The 23,184-nt window shown below is 42.9% G+C and overlaps 3 protein-coding genes across 3 annotated transcripts; 1 reads left to right on the top strand and 2 right to left on the bottom strand.

The window, feature by feature from the left end:
- Window positions 1–1,136: 1,136 nt before the first annotated feature.
- CUNH11orf98 (chromosome unknown C11orf98 homolog) lies at window positions 1,137–5,480 on the bottom strand. The gene is made up of 4 exons (XM_089483113.1): window positions 5,418–5,480; window positions 4,012–4,136; window positions 2,887–2,984; window positions 1,137–1,937 (listed from the first exon to the last, which is right to left on the bottom strand). The coding sequence occupies exons 1-4, from the start codon at window positions 5,454–5,456 to the stop codon at window positions 1,807–1,809; spliced, it is 393 nt and encodes a 130-aa protein (XP_089339239.1). The 5' UTR covers window positions 5,457–5,480; the 3' UTR covers window positions 1,137–1,806.
- A 1,883-nt stretch (window positions 5,481–7,363) lies between these two features.
- POLR2G (RNA polymerase II subunit G) lies at window positions 7,364–15,574 on the bottom strand. The gene is made up of 8 exons (XM_089483013.1): window positions 15,471–15,574; window positions 13,053–13,162; window positions 12,179–12,338; window positions 11,824–11,874; window positions 10,882–10,947; window positions 10,362–10,433; window positions 9,619–9,652; window positions 7,364–7,570 (listed from the first exon to the last, which is right to left on the bottom strand). Exons 1-8 carry the CDS (start codon window positions 15,543–15,545, stop codon window positions 7,557–7,559), a joined length of 582 nt encoding a protein of 193 aa, XP_089339139.1. The 5' UTR covers window positions 15,546–15,574; the 3' UTR covers window positions 7,364–7,556.
- A 123-nt stretch (window positions 15,575–15,697) lies between these two features.
- Window positions 15,698–19,839, top strand: ZBTB3 (zinc finger and BTB domain containing 3). The gene is made up of 2 exons (XM_089483087.1): window positions 15,698–15,783; window positions 17,529–19,839. Exon 2 carries the CDS (start codon window positions 17,580–17,582, stop codon window positions 18,969–18,971), a length of 1,392 nt encoding a protein of 463 aa, XP_089339213.1. The 5' UTR covers window positions 15,698–15,783; window positions 17,529–17,579; the 3' UTR covers window positions 18,972–19,839.
- The last annotated feature ends 3,345 nt before the right edge of the window (window positions 19,840–23,184 follow it).

Below are 23,184 nucleotides of genomic sequence, written 5' to 3'. Positions count from 1 at the left end.
AACCTATCCCATAGTTCCTCTGGAAAGAGCTTCGCTTTTTGCCAGAAGCCTCCTCCTTCATTGATCTCTGGGCTCTCTGAAGGGATTCTCCCTGGCTGTCTTGGGAGAAAGGATGCTGCCCTCCAAAATCTATCCCATAGTTCCTCTGGAAAGAGCTTCGCTTTTTGCCAGAAGCCTCCTCCTTCATTGATCTCTGGGCTCTCTGAAGGGATTCTCCCTGGCTGTCAATGAAATGGAAACGATGCCAAAAGATAAATCGCTTCCAAATATTCCGGATTAACGTTACGTCATTCTGACGTACTATTGATTGACAGCTCCAAATAAGGTATGGAGGAGAAGAATCGCTTTATTTAAACACCGATTTCATGCCAAGTAGGAACGCTTGCAGGTAAAAACTTCGATTTAAACAAACAGATGGGAACGATGAACAAAGCGAATCGGATAGCGGGATAAGAACAGTGTTATTTTGAATCGATTTTATTAAAAACGTTGTATTTTAAATCGTTTCAAATCTTAAGTGGGAACAACCCATTAGTTAGTATCTTGAAGATCTGTGATTTCATCTAGACAGTACTAGTCCCTACACCAATGCAGGTTGCAAGTACATAGTCTACCATTAATTACTCCAAGTCTTTATCAATCACAATGGATAATTTATCTTTTGGTAACCAGTCTTCTAGTTATGAAACTCTCTGAACTTCATGGCACTAATAATTGGAGAGCAGATGGAGTCTGTCACTGAGGCTATATTTGAAGCCTTACAGGCTTGAAAGAATCTGGCAAAGCTTGTGCTCCACTGCATGGTCTTAAAAAGCCCAGGGTAAAAGCCATGCCATAATGAGATGGCAGACTAGAACTTATTTAAGGGTAAAACAAGTGCTTTAGTGACCAGCACATCCAGTCTTATGAACTGTTCTCTATACTGTGATATGAAAGGAGTATAGCAGCGTGGCTGGAAAGTAAAACCATTTCTGAAATTTTAATGCCTGTCCATCTGACAACACTATTGTTTCTCTTTTAAATTAACAGGAAAATTCTGATTTCCTATCCCCTTTTTGTATTTGTAGACCATCTTGCCTTACAATATTTTAGAAGCATCCACCCTGGCCCCAAGAATTCAGAAAAGAAACTAAAGCCAGGTTTCTTGTCATTTTATTTAGACAACATCTGATGCCCAAAATATACAAAGTTTCAACACAGACAGAAAATCTCAACTGTACTGGCATCTTGATTTTATAACAGAATTTCTTTTTCTCCACCTTTATGATGTTGAAAAACTAATTCTTGCCTTATGAGTGTGCATGTGTGCGCACAAAGACTCTATCTACAAGTGTTATCGAGAAATCAATAGGACTTATTTCCAAGTACTTGGACAAAGGGTTACAGCATCCAGGTATTAATATATTTTTATTATGCAGAAAACCTGACGTAGCCATTGGTAATTCTTAAAATCCTACTGAATACCATATGTTGAAGAATCTTTTTTTCCATGTCACATATCAATTTAATGTAAAACCTCTTGGGAGCCAGCCAATGGACTCGAAAGGGTTTTAAAACCTGGCTGGCTCTTTTGGATGAATGTGGACGGGTGAATGTAGAAACTAGGCCAACATTCAACCTGTTCCACAAATCTTTCTATTTTTTGTATTTTATGAATTTGTCACATCAAACATTGAGGGCCAAGACCCAAGACATTGGGCTTTTCTGGATTTTGCAACTCTGGCACCCCTTCACCACCTCTGTCGGACCTACCATCCTACCAGTTTCAGGCAGCAAAGAAGAGCGAGGAAACTGAGTTTGAAGGCATTACAGAGAGATTTCTGATTGTGGTGCAGGCTCAGTTTCCACCATTTCCACATCAGGGCAGCCTACTAACTTTTCTTTCTTATTCTTCTTTCTTGTCTGAGCATTTTTAGTTGTATTTGGTGAAGCATCAACTACAATAAGAAGGGAAAGAAGGAATTTAAAAACCACATTCTTCCATGAACTTTGCTACCGAGGCCCAAAATGAGATTCATAAAGCCATTTTCTTTACACAAGGAACTTGAAGGCTCTCTTGAATGACTATCTTTCACTTCAGATTTTTTAAGCAGAGACTGGATGACAAATATTAGGAATGTTGTAGTACTGGATGTCCTGAGAAAATGGCCTTTGAGGTTCCTTCCATCTCTATGAATGAAATTATTGTGGTGGAAAGAAGTAGGATATGACTATATGGCACCTACTGACTTTCCCCAGTTAGTTTGAATCATAATCTCCCAACCCTATCCTGACTTCTAGGCTCAGAGGGCAAGCTCCACCACTGCCATGGCACACTCACTAATTTGCTCTTCACTATCCTCTAATTATTTATAGACCAGTTTTGAAAACTTGTTTTCTATGTAGTGTAGATTTTTACAGCTATTATCACCACTAAAGCAGAAATTCCTCTCAGTCTCTTTCTCTCTGTCCGTCACATGGTTCTTTCCTTTTCTATCATCTTCCTAATCGTTTCACTCATTGTTCTCACTTCTTTCCAAAAGATCCTCTCACTCTTTGAACCAGTCACCATCCCCTTCACCTAACTGTCTAGACCTCTTTCCTGTACATGCTCCTTTCTTTATCCCATAACATTATTATATAAGAAACACAAACTGTTTGCATCATTTAGATAAAATCAGAGTGCGCATCCAGCCTCTGCTTAAAAAACCCTCAAAGGACAGAGATCCCACTACCTTCCAAGAAGGTCTGTTCTAGTATCAAGTTGTACTAACAAAACATTTTTGTCTTATTTATTTAAAATCCCTTTTCTTGTAATTTGACCCCACTGGTTCAGGCCTTATCTTTGGGGGCACTTCCCCTCAAAATGGTACCCTCAGACTCTCAGTGTCACAGAAGTAAGTTTACCCTGCATATCTGTTTTTTCTTTAGTGGCATGGTGGATTTGCTTCAGCAGTTTCCTCCTCTTCTTCCCAGAGAGAGTAATATTGGCACGTGCACTGGACCTGAATAGAAAGACAAGGTGTTTAAAGAAGAAAATGTTAAAGACAGCTCATTCATAGAATGCAGTGACAACCTAAAGCACTCTCTGCTCTAAAAAGCCAATGCAACTCGCACAGTCAAGTCTTTCAAACCCAGTGGTGCCTGCCCCCCTCTTGTTCCAGAACATTAACACCAAAAGATTAATTTTAACCTTTAGACTCCCTACTGCTCCTTATCTCTCAGCTTCCACTAACTTCCTGTCTTTCCACGCTTGTGGAACATCAACAGAGCCTGAAAGCAAACCTTTTTATTCAAGCCATTAAGACAGCATTCTGTGCCTATAGAATACATCTGGGATCCATGACATCTGGGATGATAGATACTGTAGCCCAAAACATCTGGAGGGGGTCTGCTTGTGTGTGTGTGTGTGTGTGTGTGTGTGTGTGTGTGTAGGGGGGGTTGCTCTACAACATTCTATATTTGTTGCATTTCTTTCCCACCTCTTCAAAAGCAATAATTTACCCTCATAATAACCTAGCAAGTTAAGATCTGTCTGTGGCATTGCCCCAGAGAAAGCAAAGCCAAGATGAGATTCAAACACTGCTTTTTACATCCACAGCACACATTATATGGCCCCGGGATGCAATATCCTTATACTGTAGCATGGAAGCTAGGAAGCCTCGATTCAGCCCAATCATTAGCATCATTCATTCCACAAGCCACTGTAGCAGGAACAGGGATCATATGACTCTTTAAATGGACTGTGATACTCATCATCCCTCACATTAGCTACTCTGGCTAGTACTCAAGGGATCTGCAACTCAACATCTAGAGGATCACACACTGCCCTTCTCATATTTTAAAAAAGTCAGTTATAGCCCAATTTTCACTCCCCTTTTACTAGATATTGGCTCCTTACTCCTCAAAGCTGGCACCATAACTCCAAAAGGAATATATCCCAAAAGCTTTCCTAGTGATAGCATACTCATTGCATATTTCTCTATGGGTGCACTCTTACAGAGCTGGGATATAGGCCTAAATGTAACTTACGATCGCTTTTTCAGGTGGTGCAAAGTGATGAGCCCTTCATCCACCACTGCTCCCACAATACGGTGCTTTTTCCTCTTCTGCTTGCTCAAAACACGCCGTCTTTTGAAAAGGTTTTTCTGAAGCTCCTAAAATATACAGACACATGGGTGATAAAAATCCTTCTTAGATACATAAAACCTAAAGTTGAACATACTTCCTCACTTTCTTTCATTATATACAGACTGCTTCTTACATAGAAAGGAAGTAAACACAGGGAAGAGACTGCAGATATTGCTGGCATACACACATCACCGTTCTCACTTATGGCAGATGGGAGCTATAGTCCCACAATATTTGGGGGAGGCACACTTTTTCTACCTCTGCTCTAAAACAGCTTCCTAAAAGCTATTTTCTAGCTATTTTATCTAAATATCTGAATAGCTATGGCTGCATCTGCACTGCAGAAACAATCCAGTTTGGCACTGCTTGAACTGCCATGGCTCAGTGCTATGGAAATGTAGTTTATCATGGCACCAGAGCTCTCCGAAAGGGAGGCCTAAGTATCTCCCAAAGCTACAAATCCCAAACCCCACTCGCTGCAATGAGCCATGGCAGTTCAAGTGGTGCCAAACTGCATTATTTCCACAGTGCGGATGCAAGCTGCTTCCAACTTTCTCACAGCAACACTAGGGAGGGATAATGGGACTTGCCCAACAGACAAGGAACACTCTTGTTTTTGACCCTCTTGAGAAAGAGGCCAACTTTGAAAATCAGGAAAATATTATAAAACAATTATAAAATAACCATCAGTGTCTCATAGCATTATATACACTTTTTAAAATCTTGTCTTGGGTTGCATCCACAATGCAGAAATAATCTGCCGAAATCACTTTAACTGCCATTGCTCAGTACTATGGAATTCTGGGAATTGTAGTTTGTTGTGGCACCGGAATTCCATAGCACTGAGCAATTACTATTGTTTTATTATTGTTTGGAGTATCCTAGTGCTACAACAGACCACAGCTCCCAGACTTCCATAGCACTGAGCCATGGCAGTTAAAAGTGGTGTCAATCTGGATTATTCTGGTGCCACAACAAACTACATTTCCCAGACTTGCATAGCACTGAGCCTTGGCAGTTAAAGTGTGCTCAAACCGGATTATCCTGGTGCCACAACAAACTACAATTTCCAGACTTCCATAGCACTGAGCCATGGCAGTTAAAAGTGGTGTCAAACCAGATTATTCCAGTGCAACAACAACTACAACTCCCAGACATCTCCATCTCACTTCCAACTTCCTTCACAATTTGCACGCATTCTCCATTGGCTCTGCTCAAGATATTCCCTATTTCACTATAATCAGAAAACAGGAAAAGACTGAATATGAGAACATTTGTAAAAAAGGAAGGGGAAAAGTCTCCATTACTGTCCGCGGCCGGTTGATCTTCCCCGAAGGAGCTCCCATGCTGCAGCCTCTAGGCTGGAAATAGATAGCGTGAATCCTGACGTCATTAATAGGCGACGGCCGCGGCGCTCTGATTGGCCAATAGGGAGCCAATCGGAGCAACCACATCGACCAACCAGGACTGGAATGACGTCAGCTCCCCTTAGTTTTTTTCCTGCCATTTCAAATACTGGTCGGGAGGGGGCTCCCGAGAGTAAGGCATAGTGCTGTTGAAACCTATTCAGGGACAGCCATGATGTTGGCCATATATAGCAAAGTGCAATAACATCCCAACTCCATCAAACAGGGATACCTTTATGGGGCCAAGCAATAGTCATATTATAACTGTGTGTGTGTATGTGTATATATATATATATATATATACACACACACACACACACACACACATATGCATACACTCATCCCTCCATATTTGTGGCTTTGATATTTGTGGATTTAATTATTCACGGATTTGATTACTATGTTCTCTCTAGGTTCTCTAGTTCAACTCTATGGTCAACTTTAACTAAAAGCTGCACTGAAAGATCTAGAGATTCCTGGTGAGAATACTCTACTAGGCATTTGTAGCTCCTCCACCAAAATTCTATGGCCAGTGTCTGTCGGATAGGACATCCCTTTAAATACTTAAATAGGGCTGTCATATAACTGCATAACCTCATCAAACATGACTGAAAGGCCACACCTTATCGCTTTCCCATGTTTTCAGCCACTGTGAGAGAGCCTCCTTTTGCTGAAAAAGGCACAGTCGTCCTTCCATATCCACAGAGTCAACTGTCCACTGCTTGAAAATATTCACCCCCTAAAAAACTACCCAAAAGCAAACCTTGATTTTGCCATTTGCTATAAGGGACAATGCTTTACGTTGTTGTTGTTAGCTCAGGGTGTCCAGGTGTCCTGACTGCAAAGGAGGTCAAATATTTACTGTTAAAAAGATTAATCTGTTCTTAGGAGTCTAATATACCTCTGAAGTGGCAAATGGAATAGGTGCTTACTTCACACATCAGCCTGGTATTGTACTGTCTCCAGCAGTGATACACCTCCACCATGGAATTAATAATGTTGGTTAAAAAAGAGAGCAGATTTGGCAATATGTTATGTACCTGTCCACAGAAAGGGCAAGAGATTATTATCTTATTCCCCCCTCTACTTTTCTGCTATTTCTAACCCCTTCAATCTATGTTCTACAATCAGGGTGGAGGCCTGGGGACAACCTCATCACAGACAAATGAGTACCATTATATTAGATTAGTTATGAGATGATAGGTCTGTAATCCATTCCCCACTGTTCTGTGAAACTCACCAATTAGCAACCAAACCCTTACCCTGACCTACCTCAAAGGTCTCCTGTGAAGATAAAGTGGGCAGAAGATAACACCTATATAACACTTTGAGCTCATTGGTGGGATAAACATGGAATGAATGAACCAATGTTATCCTTAATTTGGGATCTAAAATGGGATGGGGTTTCAGCACATAGGGGATGTGGTGGCTTAGTGGTTAAGAGGGCAATTCTGATGACCAGAAGATCAGAAGTTTGGCAGTTTGAGGCCTGAATGATGAGGTGAGCTCCTATCACTAGTCTCTGCTTCTGCCAACCCAGCAGTTTGAAAGCATGCAAATCAAGTAGATAAATAGGTACCACTTTGGTAGGAAGGTAACAGCACTTGGTTCAGTCACGCTGGCCACATGACCACCAAAGCAGTCCTTGGACAACGCTGGATCTTTGGCTTGATAACAGAGAAGAGCACCACTCCCTACAGTTAGTTATGACTAGACATTCATGTCAAGAGACTACCTTTTCCTTTATGCACTTACTTGTAAACTGCACTGAAAAGGTGGATATAAAAATTATAATAAATAAATGAAACAAAAATCTATGAGGGGCACAACAAATGAGACTGGCTGAATACACAACAAGAACAGTTTAATGAAGAATGAATCATACACACCCAGCCCACATTTCCCAACTGCTACAACAGAGGAAAATGAGACAGATGTTACACAAGTAGCTGAAAGAAAGACGTTGTGCTTTTCTACAAGAAACCAAGCATCGCATCTGGCCTCTGTGAGGCAGGGAAACAGCAGCAATGACGTGCTTCTTCAGCTGACCAGACCTAGACAAAAGATAGAAAAGAAACTCTATTACTCAAAGACAGAGCTGCAGTAAGCAATGTAGTTTAAACCAAGTAGAATGAACCTTTGGTCGCCCAGCTATTTTGGACTGCAATTCTCACAATCCCCTGCCAATGGTCTTCCTGGGTAGGAGCTGAGATCTAGCCTCCTGGAGAGCTATGCGTTCTCTATCTGTGGTCTAATAAAATTACCAGCATTAAAATACAGGTTGTGTTTCCCTAATCTAGAATTCCAGCATTCAAAATACTATTTAAAAAAAAAAGCAAAAAATAAAATAAAAATAATGGGTAGCTGAGATAGTGAAACCTTTTGCTTTCTGATGGTTCAGGCTATGTATATAAGGTGCATATGAAACGTAAACAAATTTTGTGTTTAAACTTTGGTTCCATCTCGAAGACATCTCATTACGTACGTACAATGAGGGAATCAAAATAGTTAAAGAATTCCCGTACCTTGGAACAAAGAATGACCACAATGAAGACTATTGTCAAGAAATCAGAAGAAGACTAGGAATGGGAAGGGCAGCTATGAAAGAACTAGACAAGATCTTTAAGTGTAAAGATATACAATTGAAAACTAAAGTTAGGAGTGTCCATGCCATTGTATTTCCAGTTTCTATGCATGTTTATGAAAGCTGGACAGTGAAAAAAGCTGATCGGAAGAAAATAAACTAATTTGAAATGGTGTTGCTGGAGGAGAGTTCTGTAGATACCATGGATGGCTAAAAAGACAAATAAATTAGTCCTAGATCAAATCAAGGAAGCAAAGATGAATAAATCAAGGAATTGAAGATGAATAAACCTAGACTGTTGTACTTTGGATTAATCATAGGAAGACAGGACTCCCTAGAAAAGAATACTTGGTAAAGGTAGAAGGCAGCAGGAATAGAGGAAGGCCATATTCCAGATGGATGAACTTGATAGCCACAGCCCTCAATCTGCAAGACCTGATTCAGTCGCCATAAATCAAAGTCTTTTCTATATCACCCTCTCCTTAACTTTAATGGATGGCCCCCTTCATTTCAAGTACAATCACAAATTGCATAAGATACCTGATTTTAAGGAACTGTCTGGTGCCCTCCTTATTTACCAAGCGAAAAAGACGAAAAAGGTGCAAACGCTGTAACCATTCCTCATTAGCAAGTTATTTCTTTCAGTCACAGTGACCAAAACTGTACACATTATTCCAAACGTAGAATATTCATACATTTGTAAAAAGACACTGTGACAGTGGCAGTTTTGTTTCCAGTACACTTTCTATTGATCTCTAAAATATATATTATTCTCAATAATATCATCAATAAAAGATAAAGAGGAAAAAACAAAGATAAAAATTCTACAATCTGATATGAAGAATATAGTTGTACCAAAGAGAGAGGCAAAATAGCAATGAAGAATGTAAATAAACAGAAGAAACAAGGATTAGATCAATGTGGACAAACTCAGTTCTATATGGGATAAGGAAGGGAGAAGAGGGGAGAATTTAAATGTATGAAAATCAGAAGATAAGAAGAAATTGTGTGACATGAATGGAAATAATGGTTGTACTTTTGTGATTGGATATTTCTGTTCTTTTTAAAAACACAACAAAAACAACAACAATAAAATATATCTTTTTTCTGCTCAGGCTAGAAATTAGTTCATTATTATGTTTCCGATAGAGAACAGCCAGAATTTTCCTTTGGGAACCTTACAAAGGCAGGAAAAAAAATAGCCTGACTTTTACTGATTCCATCTGGAATTCAAAGAGGTAATCCGAATCTATATTGTCTTGTCCATGGCTAAAACCAGAAAAATGAGGTAGTGGTCATTTACAACTCTAGGCTTTTCTTACTGAAATACAGCTTTGACATTAGGTTATGAATAGATTAATATTTACTGCATCCTTATTTTTAGGCACATCCCATGAAAAGCACATCCCATGCCCTTTTAAATATCTCCTTTTCCTATCTTGTGTAACTTTTTTTAAAAGTGTAGTTATGGAGCCAGAGGCAAAGTATGTCTGCCATGTTAAGAAAAAATAAACTTACCAAGATAATCATCCATGAGTGACCCAATGGCAAACTGAAATACAGGGAGAGGACAAATTAAAAGATGGCTTACAGCAAGCTGCTTCGTGTTAAGTATGGGGTTCAGCAGTGTCTAAACAAAAAGTGGATATCTGTAGGTCTCCAGATGTTATTGGACTAGAACTTCCATCTTCTCTGACTATGTTTTCACAATCCAATGGGATCTGAAGAGCCACAGGATACCCTTCCCAGACTATACCAGATGAAAACAACTTTCTTGGGTTTCACACAGGGGTCTTTCCCAGTATATGTATACAAAGACTGCATGTACAACAACCCTAAGGAAACCCTATCCCAGGGTTTTCTTGCCAATGCTTGTTCAGACATGGTTTGCCTTCCTCTGCAGTTGAGAAAGTGTGACTTGCCCAGAGTCACTCAGTGGGTTTCCATGGCTAAATAGGAATTCAAACCTTAATCTCCAGAGTAGTGATCCAACACTCAAACAACTACACCATGCTGGCTCTCCTTTCGCTTACCCCACTTTTTTCTGCTAACAATTTGTAGCATTTCCTACCCACTGTGCATACCCAAATACTTATCAATTGTTATAAAGAAGGAAAGGTGTTGCAGGAGCCACAGTTGTTCAAATCTCAGCTGGGCTGATACAGACATGCTTCTTAGGACAGAAGAGTTAGCTGTACAATGTAGTGCCCCAGGCAGGTTTGGGAGCCTCTCCCTCCAGCCCACTCCACACTTCAACTCACTATATCATTCTTGTCCACCCGGGTCCCCACAATCTTCAGCCTGATCTCATCATCTTGCTGGATGACAATGTCCTGTTTGGGGTTGGAGTAGAAACATGTAGCATTAAGTAGGAAAGTTAACATTGTTCCCTTATTTGTTCATTGTTCCCAGCTTTTTTTAGCTGCGCCAGGAAGCCTCGCGGTCTGGCCACTGGGGCTTCTCAGCGCAGCTAATGGAGCCGGCGCCAGACCGCCCGCTTTAGGGTGGTCTGTAACATGCCTTTGAAAAGGTGCAGGGTCTGACATGTTGTCAGAATGCAGCTCCTATCAGCCAGCATAGCCAATGGTGAAGAATACTGGCAATTGCAGTCCAACATCTGGATTTGGTTGTTGTTCCCACTCATTACCTGCTAGTCCAGACAAAAGGGGTAGTGAAGTACAACTCCTAGCTGTTGTGTTAGAATCCAGTAGAATCTATCATGACTTTGTAATTATATTTCTATGTTGGCACTTTTGCATACAGAATCAGGAACACACTCACTTCATCAATGGTCTTGTAGCAGGGTGGATTAGAGTTGGGGTCAAATTCCATCTCAGAAGGAATAGACTGTAAATGCAAACGGGAGACATCATGAGTGACTGTAGAGGGGTAAGAGGGTTACAGTTTCATGACAGAGCAGATACTTTGCATACCAATGCCCCCAAATTCAATCCTCACCTAAAAATGGTCCTTGTAACAATGTCCAGAAAGGCACTGCCAATTATGACAAAATGATTTCTTCCCTCACTAATGATTGACTGGCCTTAAAATATGTCCTGCTCATGTTCTAGGGATGGTAGGAAATTATTTTATTTGAGGACAGCTCTTCAAGAAGAACATAAGATATTGCCTCAAATTATATTGCAGCCTTCACCAACCTGATGCCCTTTTGATGTGGTTGGTCCAAGCCATATGGCATGCTGGTTGGGGCTGGTAAGAGCTATTTAAAGTATCTGGAGGGTGCTGCACTGGTAAAGGTGATTATAACGAGGCAAGGCATTAGTCTAGGGTTCTCAAGATGTGAACTTGGTAATTGTGGTTCCCGGAAGCATGTGACCAGGTTTGGGATTAGAAGGCAGCTATCTGTCCTTTTGGCTGCTCTCGGACTATTTTAAAATAAAATTTAAGAAAAGTAATCAGGGCAGCAGGGAAAACCATTTTAGTTTTCCACAATGCCTCAGGGCAACACAAAAACACATGGTCCAGAGACTGTAACAGGATCAGTGTGGGAGATTTAGAAAGGAGCTTCCACCCACCTGCTGCTAAAAAAAGACCTACTGCTGCCATCAGATAACCCCACCATGTCCCATTAATACAGGAGGTTCTATGGCTAACAGCCCTCTCAAATTTGGGAGTCAGTTCTGTGCATGACAGTAATCTCCTCCTCCTGTCATCCTTTCCATGGAAGCTTGCTGTGTGCCATATTATTATCCCAGTACTTACATGCCGTGAAATGAAGCAAGACATGGGTCCAATTTCCGTGAAGAGTCCAACCTAGTCAGAGATGGTGAAACAACAAAGATAACTAACAAGTGAGACTATTTCTTGCAAAATCTTTCAGCACTCAGATCCCAATTCCATTTTCCAAAAGCATCTTATATTCAATCATCCAGATTTGCAGAAATGAATAATTCCCTGATACCTAAAAGAGTAGCAAATCTGAAATAAGCCATCCCACAAGCAATCCCTCCACTTCAAAAAATAGCCTAAATGGAAAAAAGAGGTGCAAGACAGGACAAAACAGATTAGACCCAACACTGAGAATCCCCTCCACAACCTCCTGTTACCTCTCCCTTACCTTGTTCACTTGAGTCACAACAGCATCGACAACTTCACCCTTGAATGGCCTGAATACAATGGCCTTGTATTTGACTGGGTAAAGGACGAAGCCACGCCCGGGCTGGATCACACCCGCACCAATGTTGTCAATAGTGGTCACAGCAATGACAAAGCCATATCTGGAAGACAGCATTTCAAGAGTATATGTCAAATATACATTGGCAAGCATTCTTTGAAATTATTGGAGAGTGGGGATGCTTAACGTCAGGCCTATCCAAGCTGATGCCATCCAGATGTACTCAACTACAACTACCATCATCCCAACCAGCATAGCTAGTTGTAAAGGATTATGGAAGTCCCAGTCTAACAACAGCTGGAATACCACATTTTGTCAGCCCTGCATCTTCAGAGAAGATTGGGGGTACCAAATCTGAATGCAAACTATGAAGCTTACTAGTGCCCTCCCCCCCCCCCCCAGATCTTCTCCTTCAGGTGATTTATCACAAACATTTGAATACCACTGAAAATCCTTCCTCATATTAACACTTTAAAAGTGTTTTGTTGGCAGAAATATCTCTTACCTACCCTTCAACCTTATTTTCTCTTCTCTGATAACTCTCTTTACTTACATAAACTCTCTTTGTTAAGATGAACCAATTTTCTAGTCTTAAAGGGAAGAATGGCAAAAGGTTGGATAGAGGTTGCCCTCTATTCAAGAATACTTCTCAAAGTACAACTTTGGTTCCTTTGAAGTATCTTGAGAATTGTACAATTTATTGTGTTTTTTAAAGACTTCCAATACGAAGGCCCAACTGGAGGCCTTGATAAGGTAACACACTCACCCATGAGATTGTTTCTGTGGAGAAAAATGCCCAATTCCCACTCTTACTTACTTGCCTGTGCAGGTTCCCTCCACTTCAGTGAACAGCTTCTGCTTTACTGTGTTGAGGAGGTTGGGTCCAAAGTAACGCGGATGCAGCAAGATTTCGTGTTCCAAAGAGATCTGGAGTGGGAGAATATGGAGGCCAGTCTCTCACTGAACTAGCAGTTCACGCCAACCTTTACCTAGTACAGTAGTTCACAGTGGTGTTTACATCCTTGGAAGTGCTAGCCACATTCTCTTGGAGACTCACAAGCAGGACACAAAAGAGACCACTCATCCCATGATGTCTGCCTACAGCAAGACGTTTATTATTATAGCATAAGCTTTTATCTAAATTGTTAAAGAGTTACCATACCTTGGACCAAACATTGATCGGAACAGAGACTGCAGTCAAGAAATCAGAAGACGACTAAGGTCCCATACAGACTGGCCAAAATAAATCTGCTTCGGGTCACTTTGCAGGTATGCTGTTTAAATGATGCAGGTGTCCTAAGAGTCTGGAAGCTGTGCCAATGCTGAGCTGTAGTCCTTATGACTGGAGCATGGCTTTGGTGTGGCTTCCAGACTCTTAGGACGCATGCATCATTTAAACAGCATGCCTCCAAAGTGACCCGAAGCAGATTTATTTTGGCCAGTCTGTATGGGCCCTAAGAATGGGAAGGGCAGCCAACTAGACAAGATCCTTAACATATACAACTGAGCACTAAAGTTTGGACTGTACAAGCCACAGTATTCCCCATCCCCATGTATGGGTGTGAGAACTGGACAGTGAAGAAGGCAGATGAGGGGGAAATCAATGCATTTGAGATGAGGTGCTGGAGAAGAGTGCTGAGGATACCATGGATGGCCAAAAAGACAAACAAATGGATCATTGAAGAGATCAAGTCTGAACTTTCCCTGGAAGCCAAGAGGACTAAGCTGAGTCTGTCATACTTCGGATGCATCATGAGAAGGCATGACTCACTGGAAAAAAGAATAATGCTAGGAAAGGTGGAGGGAAGCAGAAAGAGAAGAAGGCCACATGCTAAATGGATGGACTCCATTAGGGAGGTCACAAGTGTGAAGTTACAAAACCCAAGCAGAGTAGTGGCGCATAGGGAGACATGGAGACGTCTCATCTCCAAAACACATTGGTCTGAAACCACTTTAACTTCCCTGGCTCAGTGCTAGGGAATTCTGGGAATTGTAGTTTATTGTGGCAACAGAGTTCTCTGACAAAGAAGTCTCAATGTCTCACAAAATTACAGTTCCCAGAATTCCCGAGCATTGAGCCAGGGCCGTTAAAGTGGTCTCAAACTGGATTATTTCTGCAGTGTGTTTTGGACCTGAGTCACAGGGTCGCTGTGAGTTGAGCTCGACTCAAAGGCAGCTAACAACAATAAATAAGTAAGTAAATAGTAATATAATAGCAAGAAATGTCAGCTTCCCCCCTTCTTTGACAGAAGCCTAAATATCCTGCCACAATATTGAAATATTTGTTTCTTCCTCATACTAACAAATGTAGAATTGGTTGTATTCTCTACCAGTGAGTCCCAAACTTTATTCTCCAGGTGTTTTGGACTTCAACTCCCAGAAGCCCCCACCAACTTGGCCAACAGTCAGGAATTCTGGGAGCTGAAGTACAAAACATCTGGGGGACCTCAAAAGAGCGGTCCTTGAACAAAAGAACTACAAAGGTAGATTGGAAAGAGAAACAGCAGAATTGGAGTTCATTCACAAAATACAGTCCCTCAGCCATGGCTTGAACAAGGAAAATGGCTTCCTGGCTCACTACACACGTTTCGACACTATCTGACCCCATCCTCAGGGGCCATCCTATACGCATCTCTATTCTCCCCAACTACAGGCCAGATCCTGCCGCTTCATCTCCAAACGCAATGGCTAGTTCCCAAGGCCTTGGTTCACTAAGGACCATTGTTAAAACTGGACTTGCTACTTCATCTCCACACGCAAAGGATGTTGAATCTGAATTGACGTTCCCACATACCAATGGCATATACAGGTCTGTCCCTTTGCTTTCCACTCCACCAAATGCATCTGAGAAAGTAGACTGAAGTCTACTTAAACTCATGCTGCCAACTTCTTTCTTTCACTTAATAACAACAATACAGTAATACAATTTAAAGCTATAGAGATCTTGTGGCACCTTTGAGACTAAATGCATCTGAGGAAGTAGACTGAAGTCTACGAAAGCTGCAGTTAATAATAACAATAATAACAATAATATAATTTAAAGATACAGAGCTCCTGTAGCAGCTTTGAGACTAAACGCATTTGAGGAAAGCCTATGAAAGCTCCTGCTGCCAAGGTCTCTCTACAGAGTGATTCCACAGACTAACATTTAACTATATCTGTGAAGCCAGGAATTCTGGGAGCTGGAGTCCAAAACACTGTTCTCTGAAGGAAACCCAAAGGCGCCATCACTCACATGATAAAACATCTTCTCTGGTGGGCCGGAAGTCGTTTCCTTCGGGTCCGCCACAAGCGCTGGCTTCTTCTTCATTGGCTGGACAAGCAGCGCCTCCTGATTGGCTGAGACGCTCAGGATTCCAAGGCCCGAGCTGTGTTGGACCAATGAGGCGGCGGAGTCAGGATTGGCGGGACGCTAGAGATGGGCGGGGAAAGGAGACCAATGGAGGCCCGTTTTGAGGGAAGCCCCGCCCTTGCCGAGAATGACGGGAAGGAGCAGCCAATCAGGGGAGAGGGGCGGGTCGATGGCGGCGGCCTGTGCTTTGTGGTGGGTAAGTGAGGGTAAGTAAGTAAGTAAGTAAGCGCAGCGGGGCTCTGAGGGACGTCTGCGGGGGACATAGGGGCCGAATAGCACTCCCGCAAAGCCCCCTTCCAAGTGGGGAGGGGAACCGGCGCCATTTTGTGGCTGTTGTTGGTTGAGGGAGACTGAGGGGAATTGGAATGATAAATGCCATTTATTTATTGATGTCATTTTTATGCCGCCTTTCTCCCAGAAAGGGACCCCAGTCGACTCACAAGATAAATAAAACAAGCCTTGACAGAAAGACTATCAGACAATGTTCGTATAGGGCCTATTAGCCAAGAGTTCCCCAAACTGTGCCCTTTAACAGATTTTGGACTCCAGCTCCCAGAAGCCTCAGCCATGTAGGCCAATAGTGAGGCATTCTGGGAGCAGAAGTCCAAAAGCCCTTAAAGAGCACAGACTGGGGAGCACTTTAAGGAGACCTTGGACTTCAGCTCCCAGAAGCCCTCACCCATAATCGTCAATGGTTTGCGATTCTGGGAGTTGAAGTCCAAAATCCCTTTAAAGAGCAGAGTTTGGGGACCACTGGTCTAGACCAAGGGAAGCCATAGGGCCACTCTGTTCTGCTTTGGCCAGGCCTCACCTGGAATAACATTGCGTCAAGTTCTGGGTACCACAGTTCAAGAAGGATGTGGACAAGCTGGAGTATGTCCAGAGGAGAGAACAGAGTGGTAGTATTGCTTCCCTCCATTAATGGAAGTATAGTGTCTAGATCGAGGGAAGTCATAGTGCCACTCTGTTCTGCTTTGGTCAGGCCTCACCTGGAATATTGTGTCCAGTTCTGGGCATCTCAATTCAAGGAGGCTATGGACAAGCTGGAGTATGTCCAGAGCAGAGTTGTAGTATTGCTTCCCTCCATTTAGACACTACCAATGGAAGTAGGATGTCTATTAGACCAAGGGAAGTCATAGTGCCACTCTATTCTGCTTTGGTCAGGCCTCACCTGGAATCCTATGTCCAATTGTGGGCACCACAGTTCAGAAAGGATGTGGGCAGGAGAAACTGGAACCTGTCCAGAGCAAAGAATAGATTGTAGTATTGTTTCCCTCCAATATTCTAAACAGACACACAGGTTAGGGTCAAATGGCAGCCGAGTGGGGTGCAGGGCAGGATGACCAGATGTCTTCACTGCAAAGGAAGCAAGAGTGTAGGGCATTACAAAATGAAAGCTAAACACACATAAATATAAATGCATGCTTCTTAGTCATGCCCAAAATGAAGGACATTGTGCAATTCCTCTTGGACAGAAGGCTGGAATGTAAGACATGTCCTGGAAAGGGAGGACATCTGGTCATCCTGGGCGCAGTGTAGGGGCCTCATGGCTTAGGGGAGATTCAAAAGGGGATGCTGGGGGAAAGAATCCACTGGCATCAGGCAGTTGGTTGACTAGCTGTAAGAAGGTTGTTGTTCCTCCAAAATAATGGGTAAACAGATTCCTAGGAGTGTACACCAGTCAGCAAGAACCTGTTTTTCTTCCTCCAGAGGCCGAAAGGAAGGAATTTTAACAGTCCTGGGCAGGGGGGTGGCAGATAACAGCCTAAGATTTCAGACAGTATCTCTTGGTAATGATAGAAAGCATTGGGCTAAATGACTTAGTGCTGTGACAAGTATCAAGCAACTTTTCGTGCTCATTTGGTTCCTGCAAGTGGTATGTTAAAGTTACCAAGTGTCCTCTCTTGCTGTTCTTTTTTTCTCTGCACTGCGACCCTAAAGGAGGCTGGACTATGCCATTGATTTTTCCACTCTCTTGAAAGAGGCCTCAGCATGGAGTTCCCTGACCACAGCAAAAACTTGCTGCAGAGCCTGTGGGAGCAGCAACGCGAAGGCTTCCTTTGCGACTGCACAGTGCTTGTGGGCAGCTCTCAGTTCCAGGCCCACCGGGCAGTGTTGGCCTCCTGCAGTGCCTTCTTCCATATGTTTTACAAGGAGCGGCTAGACAAGCGAGACTTGGTCTCAATTAACAATGAGATTGTCACGGCACCAGCATTTGGACTGTTGCTGGAATTCATGTACAAAGGCACCCTTGCCCTCAACGATATGCCAGTGGAGGACATATTAGCAGCTGCCAGTTACTTGCATATGAATGACATTGTCAAGGTATGTAAGAAGAAACTACAGGCCCGAGCTTTGGCAGAAGCAGACAGTACAAAGAAGGAAGAAGAGGCCCCGGGCAATTCAGAACGTCTGCCCAGCACCACCAAGCTCCAGCTTCAGATGCCTGAGCCCCAGCCCTTACCACTTCCACCCCCTCATCTGTATGAAACAGAAAATAGCGAAAAAGAGGACTGGAAAGGAGGAGAGAAAATTGTTTCTGAGGAAGCAATGGCCTCCACTTTGGATGTGGCTGATACTACACAGCCAGGCATGGAAATTCCTCTGCCAGCAAGACCTCTGATGACACACCCATTATCCGTGATTGACATTTCTTTCTCTAGTCCCAGTAGTTCCACTGAAACTATATCGCATAGTTGCTTACCTCCAGCATGTGTAGCTGAGGGATCTTCTAGCACAGACCCTGTTCCAGAAAGGTATGCAGAACAGCGGGCAAGCAGCTTCAGCACAGGGTACCAGAAGGAACCAAACAGGCCCTCCATCAAGGTCAAGGTGGAAGCCATTGTGATTTCTGATGAGGAGCCAGAGGTGACAGAGCAACTCGAGGGGCAGAGCACAATGTTGAGGCTGGAAAGTATCTTCCAGAGGCCTGCTGGAGAGGCAGGTCTAGCTGGAAGGTGTGGACGTCATCCTGATAACTTTGAGGAGCCTGGTGGGATGGAAGAGGTGTCTTCAGAAAGTGGCTTCCTACCTCAAGAGCATGCCCCTTATCACATTATTCCCATGCCTGGTGGGCAGAACTTCTCAAATATGGTGACGCCACCCCTACATGAACAAATGTACTTGCAAGATTTTGAGTCCCACTCTAACTTTGCCATCTTTATGGAAGATGTACCCACTTGCAAGACATGCGGGAAGACCTTTTCATGTTCGTACACGCTACGGCGCCATGCCACTGTCCACACACGGGAACGCCCCTACGAATGCCGTTATTGTATGCGGAGTTACACGCAGTCTGGAGACCTTTACCGGCACATCCGCAAAGCCCACAACGAGGACCTGACAGCCAAACGTTGCAAACAGGATGTGGAGAACCCCTCATAGGGGGCTTGGACCTTGATTCAAGGTTGATCATCCAAACAGTTCCCAGCACAAAATAATATTCTTTCTGTTAACTGCCTTGTTCAAAGCCAACAGTTGGGCTGCATTCTACTTGTTCCAGTCTTCCCAATCCAGTTTATACATTTTGCTCCATCTTTGCCACAGGAATTTGATACTGTTTTTTTCTTCTTCTAGAGGGTAGTTCTGGGCAACGCAGATTAACATTCAAGCCATTCTTTTTACACTTGGGAAGAAGCCACATAATGTAAAAGTAACCAGGGAAGGTTTTTATTCCCCCTGTATTTATTTATGTAATACAGTGGGCCCTTGATATCAGATGGGGCTTGGTTCCAAGACCCCACATGGATACCAAAATCCATGGATATGGAGGGCCGACTGTATAATGTTGCAATGGTTATTTTAGCTCCCACAGGGAACTACTACTGGTTGACTGACAGAAGGTGTTCTGCATCAGGAAAGGTCTTTATCGCTTATATTTTAACTGAAGGGGTATGGAAAGACAAGATTTTAGGCACTGTTGCCAAGGGGCAACAGTGTATGTAAGGAGGATTGTGTTGAAGGCTTTTGTTCTTACACATGCAAAGTGAGCAATGGATGCCTCTTTAAAACAGCCCCTTTCACACAGCTTGATGTGTGGCATTATAGCACTATCCAAAAGGCGCCACAAACAGAGCACTCCGGGTTCCAAATTACATTTAATAAATAATAAAAATAAAAACTTTATTTATATACCGCCCTTCGAAACATCAGGGCGGTTCACAACAATAATAATAATATACAATGATACAGATTAAAACAATACAGTTAAAAACAATAACACAATAAAAGAACTTGTGCCAAATCACAAATTACTAACGGGGGGGGGGGGGGGAGAGGTTGCTCTCAGGGCAAAAAAACAGGGGTAAGCCTGCTTGAAGAAGAACGTTTTCAGCCCCTTCTTAAATTGGGCCAGGGAGGTTGCTGAACGGAGCTCGATGGGCAGCGAGTTCCAGAGGGTAGGAGCCAAGGTGGAAAAGGCCCTTCTAGTGGTATTAACTAATCTAGCCTCCGGAACTCTTAGCAGATGCTGCCCAGTTGATCTGAGTGTGCGGGGCGGATTGTACGGAGAGAGGCGGTCCTTTAAGTACCCTGGGCCCAAGCCATTTAGGGCTTTATAGGTTATAACCAACACCTTGTATTGCGCCCGGAAGCGAATAGGCAGCCAGTGTAGGTCTTTTAAGACCAGTGTTATATGACTGGTCCTAGATATATTAGTGACCAGTCTTGCTGCCATATTTTGCACTAATTGCAGCTTCCGGGTATGGTACAAGGGTTGCCCCATGTAGAGCGCATTGCAGAAATCCAACCTAGAGGTTACCAGAGCATGTACCACTGTTTCTAGGTCCCCCCGGCTCAGGTAGGGACGCAGCTGGCGTATCAGCCGAAGCTGATAACAGGTGCTCCTGACCGTCGCATCCACCTGAGATGTAAGGTGGAGCGGCGAGTCAAGGAGCACCCCCATTTATTTCACATAAAAAAGGAATGTATGCTTTGCCCAAGCTGCACCTCCCCCTTTTTCCATTTTATGTGTAACTTCAGTGGGATTTAATCCCTTATTCACACCTTGATTCCCTTTGTATCCACTTTCTCCTGTTTCTCAAGCCTATACAGCAATGACTGCCAGATGCCCCTCACCTGTGGGACTTGCAGACCTTCCCTTGTGAAGTGTATTTTTCCAATGTGTTTGTTCTGTAAGCAGCTATAAAGTGATCTCACTGCCAAGGATACACATTTGAAAGTAAAACTGGTGCCCTGAGCACTCCTGTATTAGCTGTTTCTTTGTGGCGTACATGTCCTCTTGTCCCCCTCATAATTCTGATTGTCGTTTAAATTGGAATGGGTTTGATATGGCTGCCTTCTTTCTCCTCAAGAAAGAAACCTGGAATATTTAGGCTTATTGGGGTGGTGATCTGCAACAGAAATTAGTGCTGATGTTCCTTTATGCTACAACGGGGATGAGAGTTGGGCAGCCTTTCATACACTGCTGAAGTGCAGCTCCCAGCATTCTTTATCGTGGGCTACGTTGGCTTGTTCTGTTGGGATGGGATGTGCGGTCCAATTACAGATGGAGTACTACATATTTCCTACTATGCAAGAATCAAAGGGGAGTGGGGCAAAGGGCCTGAAGAGTCCTGCCATATACGTTCACATACAATGCAATGGTAGGAGAGGCCTCTCCTTTCTTCTGTTCAAAGATATAGCCATGTTACTCTGTAGAATGAGTATGCAGAGAGATCTTGTAGCACCTTTGAGACTAACTGAAAAAGTTGGCAGCATGGGCTTTCATAGACCTCAGTCTACGTCCTCAGACTCCACTATATGCATCTGAGGATGTAGACAGAAATCTAGGAAAGCTCATGCTGCCAACTTTTCTTTCGGTTGGTCCCAAAGATGCTATGAGATCTCTCTACATACTTTCTTCTATTGCATGACAAGTCTGTTAGAAGCTGGGAACACAAGTAATCTTAAAAGCTGCCTTGTAGATATCAGTTCTATTTGTGAATCCTTGCAATCCCAAACAAACATTATGATTTTTTTAAATAAAGGATCAAGACCTCATCTGATGTTCTAGCAGCCAATGTTCTATAAAGCTGATGTTAAGATTTAACTCCTAAACTTCACTTGGAACAGAGCAAAGGCTTCAATCACATTTTAATGTGGCAGTAATGCTGTTTTGGAAGCAAGACCTCTTCCCCTTCTTAGTGCAAAGATAGAATATGGAATGTCAAGTCCCTGTGTAAAGTCCCTTTATTTCTTTATTCCACACTGCTTATGTAGGCTGGAGTTTGGAAATGAGAGTGGGCAAGTTGACATAAAATCTTCCTGGAACATTTAAAGAAATGATCTGGGGCAATCTTTGTTTATGGACTGTGTGGCAGCGATGGTGATAGATGCTATCACTCAACTGTATTGCTGCTGAAATGCTACTGTGATGTATCTGGACACAGCAGAAATGGAAGTCTTAGCCAAGATAAGGAACATGAAAAGGTGTGCTTTAGAAAACAATACTTTTAAGGATTTAGAGGATTTGGGTTAGGGCAAGAGGCTAGCTCTTATTAAGATGTAGGCATCCCATCCCAGGACTCTGCCCAAATAGAAGTAACCTGAAATCGGTTGTTTATATCATAAAGCCTGCCTCCTCCCTTTAGAGGGGAGAAAACAGTTCTTCAGCTTGCCCATAACAAAGGTAGGTATATTGAAATAGATGTTTTCAAAACATCACAACCTGTTTGAAAGAGAGGCAGATGTAGAACCAGTTTTAAAAAATTGGCAATCGCATCCCTCGCCCAAAAAAGACCAATTTGCCAAGTACTGTCAGCCAAACCTCTCTACAGAGTAATGCCATATAGAGGAGCCACCTTCATGACGTAAACAGCTGACTTCAGGTTATTTCTAAGGGATCTAGGAGTCCAAGTGGACCACAAGTTGAACATGAGTCAACAGTGTGATGCAGCAGCCAAAAAAGCCAACACAATTCTAGGATGCATCAATAGAAGTATAGTGTCTAGACAGGTAAATAATATACCAATCTATTTTGCTTTGGTTGCCTTCACTTGGAATACTGTGTCCAGTTCTGGGCACCACAATCCAAAAAGGATATTGAGAAACTAGCATGTCCGAAGGAAGGAGACAAAATGGTGAAGGGTCTGGAAATCATGCCCTATGAGGAAAGGCTTAGGGAGTTGGGGATGTTACTTGAAGGGATGTCATATTGAGGAGGGAACAAGCTTGTTTTCTGTTGCTCCAGAGAATAGGACTTGGAGCAATGGATTCAAACTACAGGAAAAGAGATTCCACCTCAACATTAGGAAGAACTTCCTGACAGTGGGATGTGCTGCCTTGCTGAGTGATGGAGTCTCCTTCATGAGAGGTTTTTAAATAGGGACTGGATGTCGGCCATGCTTTGCTTGTGACTTCCTGCATGGCAGAATGGGGTTGGACTGGATGGCCCTTGGGGTCTCTTCCAACTCTGATTCTCTGATCATAATACAATGATCATAATTCAGCCAGCGTGCCGGACACGCAAACTAGGATGTGGCTGCCATTTACCAGGAAGTAAAAAGCCTAGTGGCCTAATGATAATTCTTTTGCTGATGAGAAACCATCCTACCTCTCACCCCATCCCAACATGGTTTCCATGAGCCTAAGTACAGTT

The sequence above is a fragment of the Sceloporus occidentalis genome, unplaced genomic scaffold (assembly GCF_023333645.1).
Source record: "Sceloporus occidentalis isolate IW3139 unplaced genomic scaffold, rSceOcc1.0.p SCAF_20, whole genome shotgun sequence".
In the NCBI taxonomy this organism is placed as follows: domain Eukaryota; kingdom Metazoa; phylum Chordata; class Lepidosauria; order Squamata; family Phrynosomatidae; genus Sceloporus; species Sceloporus occidentalis.
Note: the sequence above shows the minus strand (reverse complement) of the source record. Positions and strands in the feature narration are given on the sequence as shown.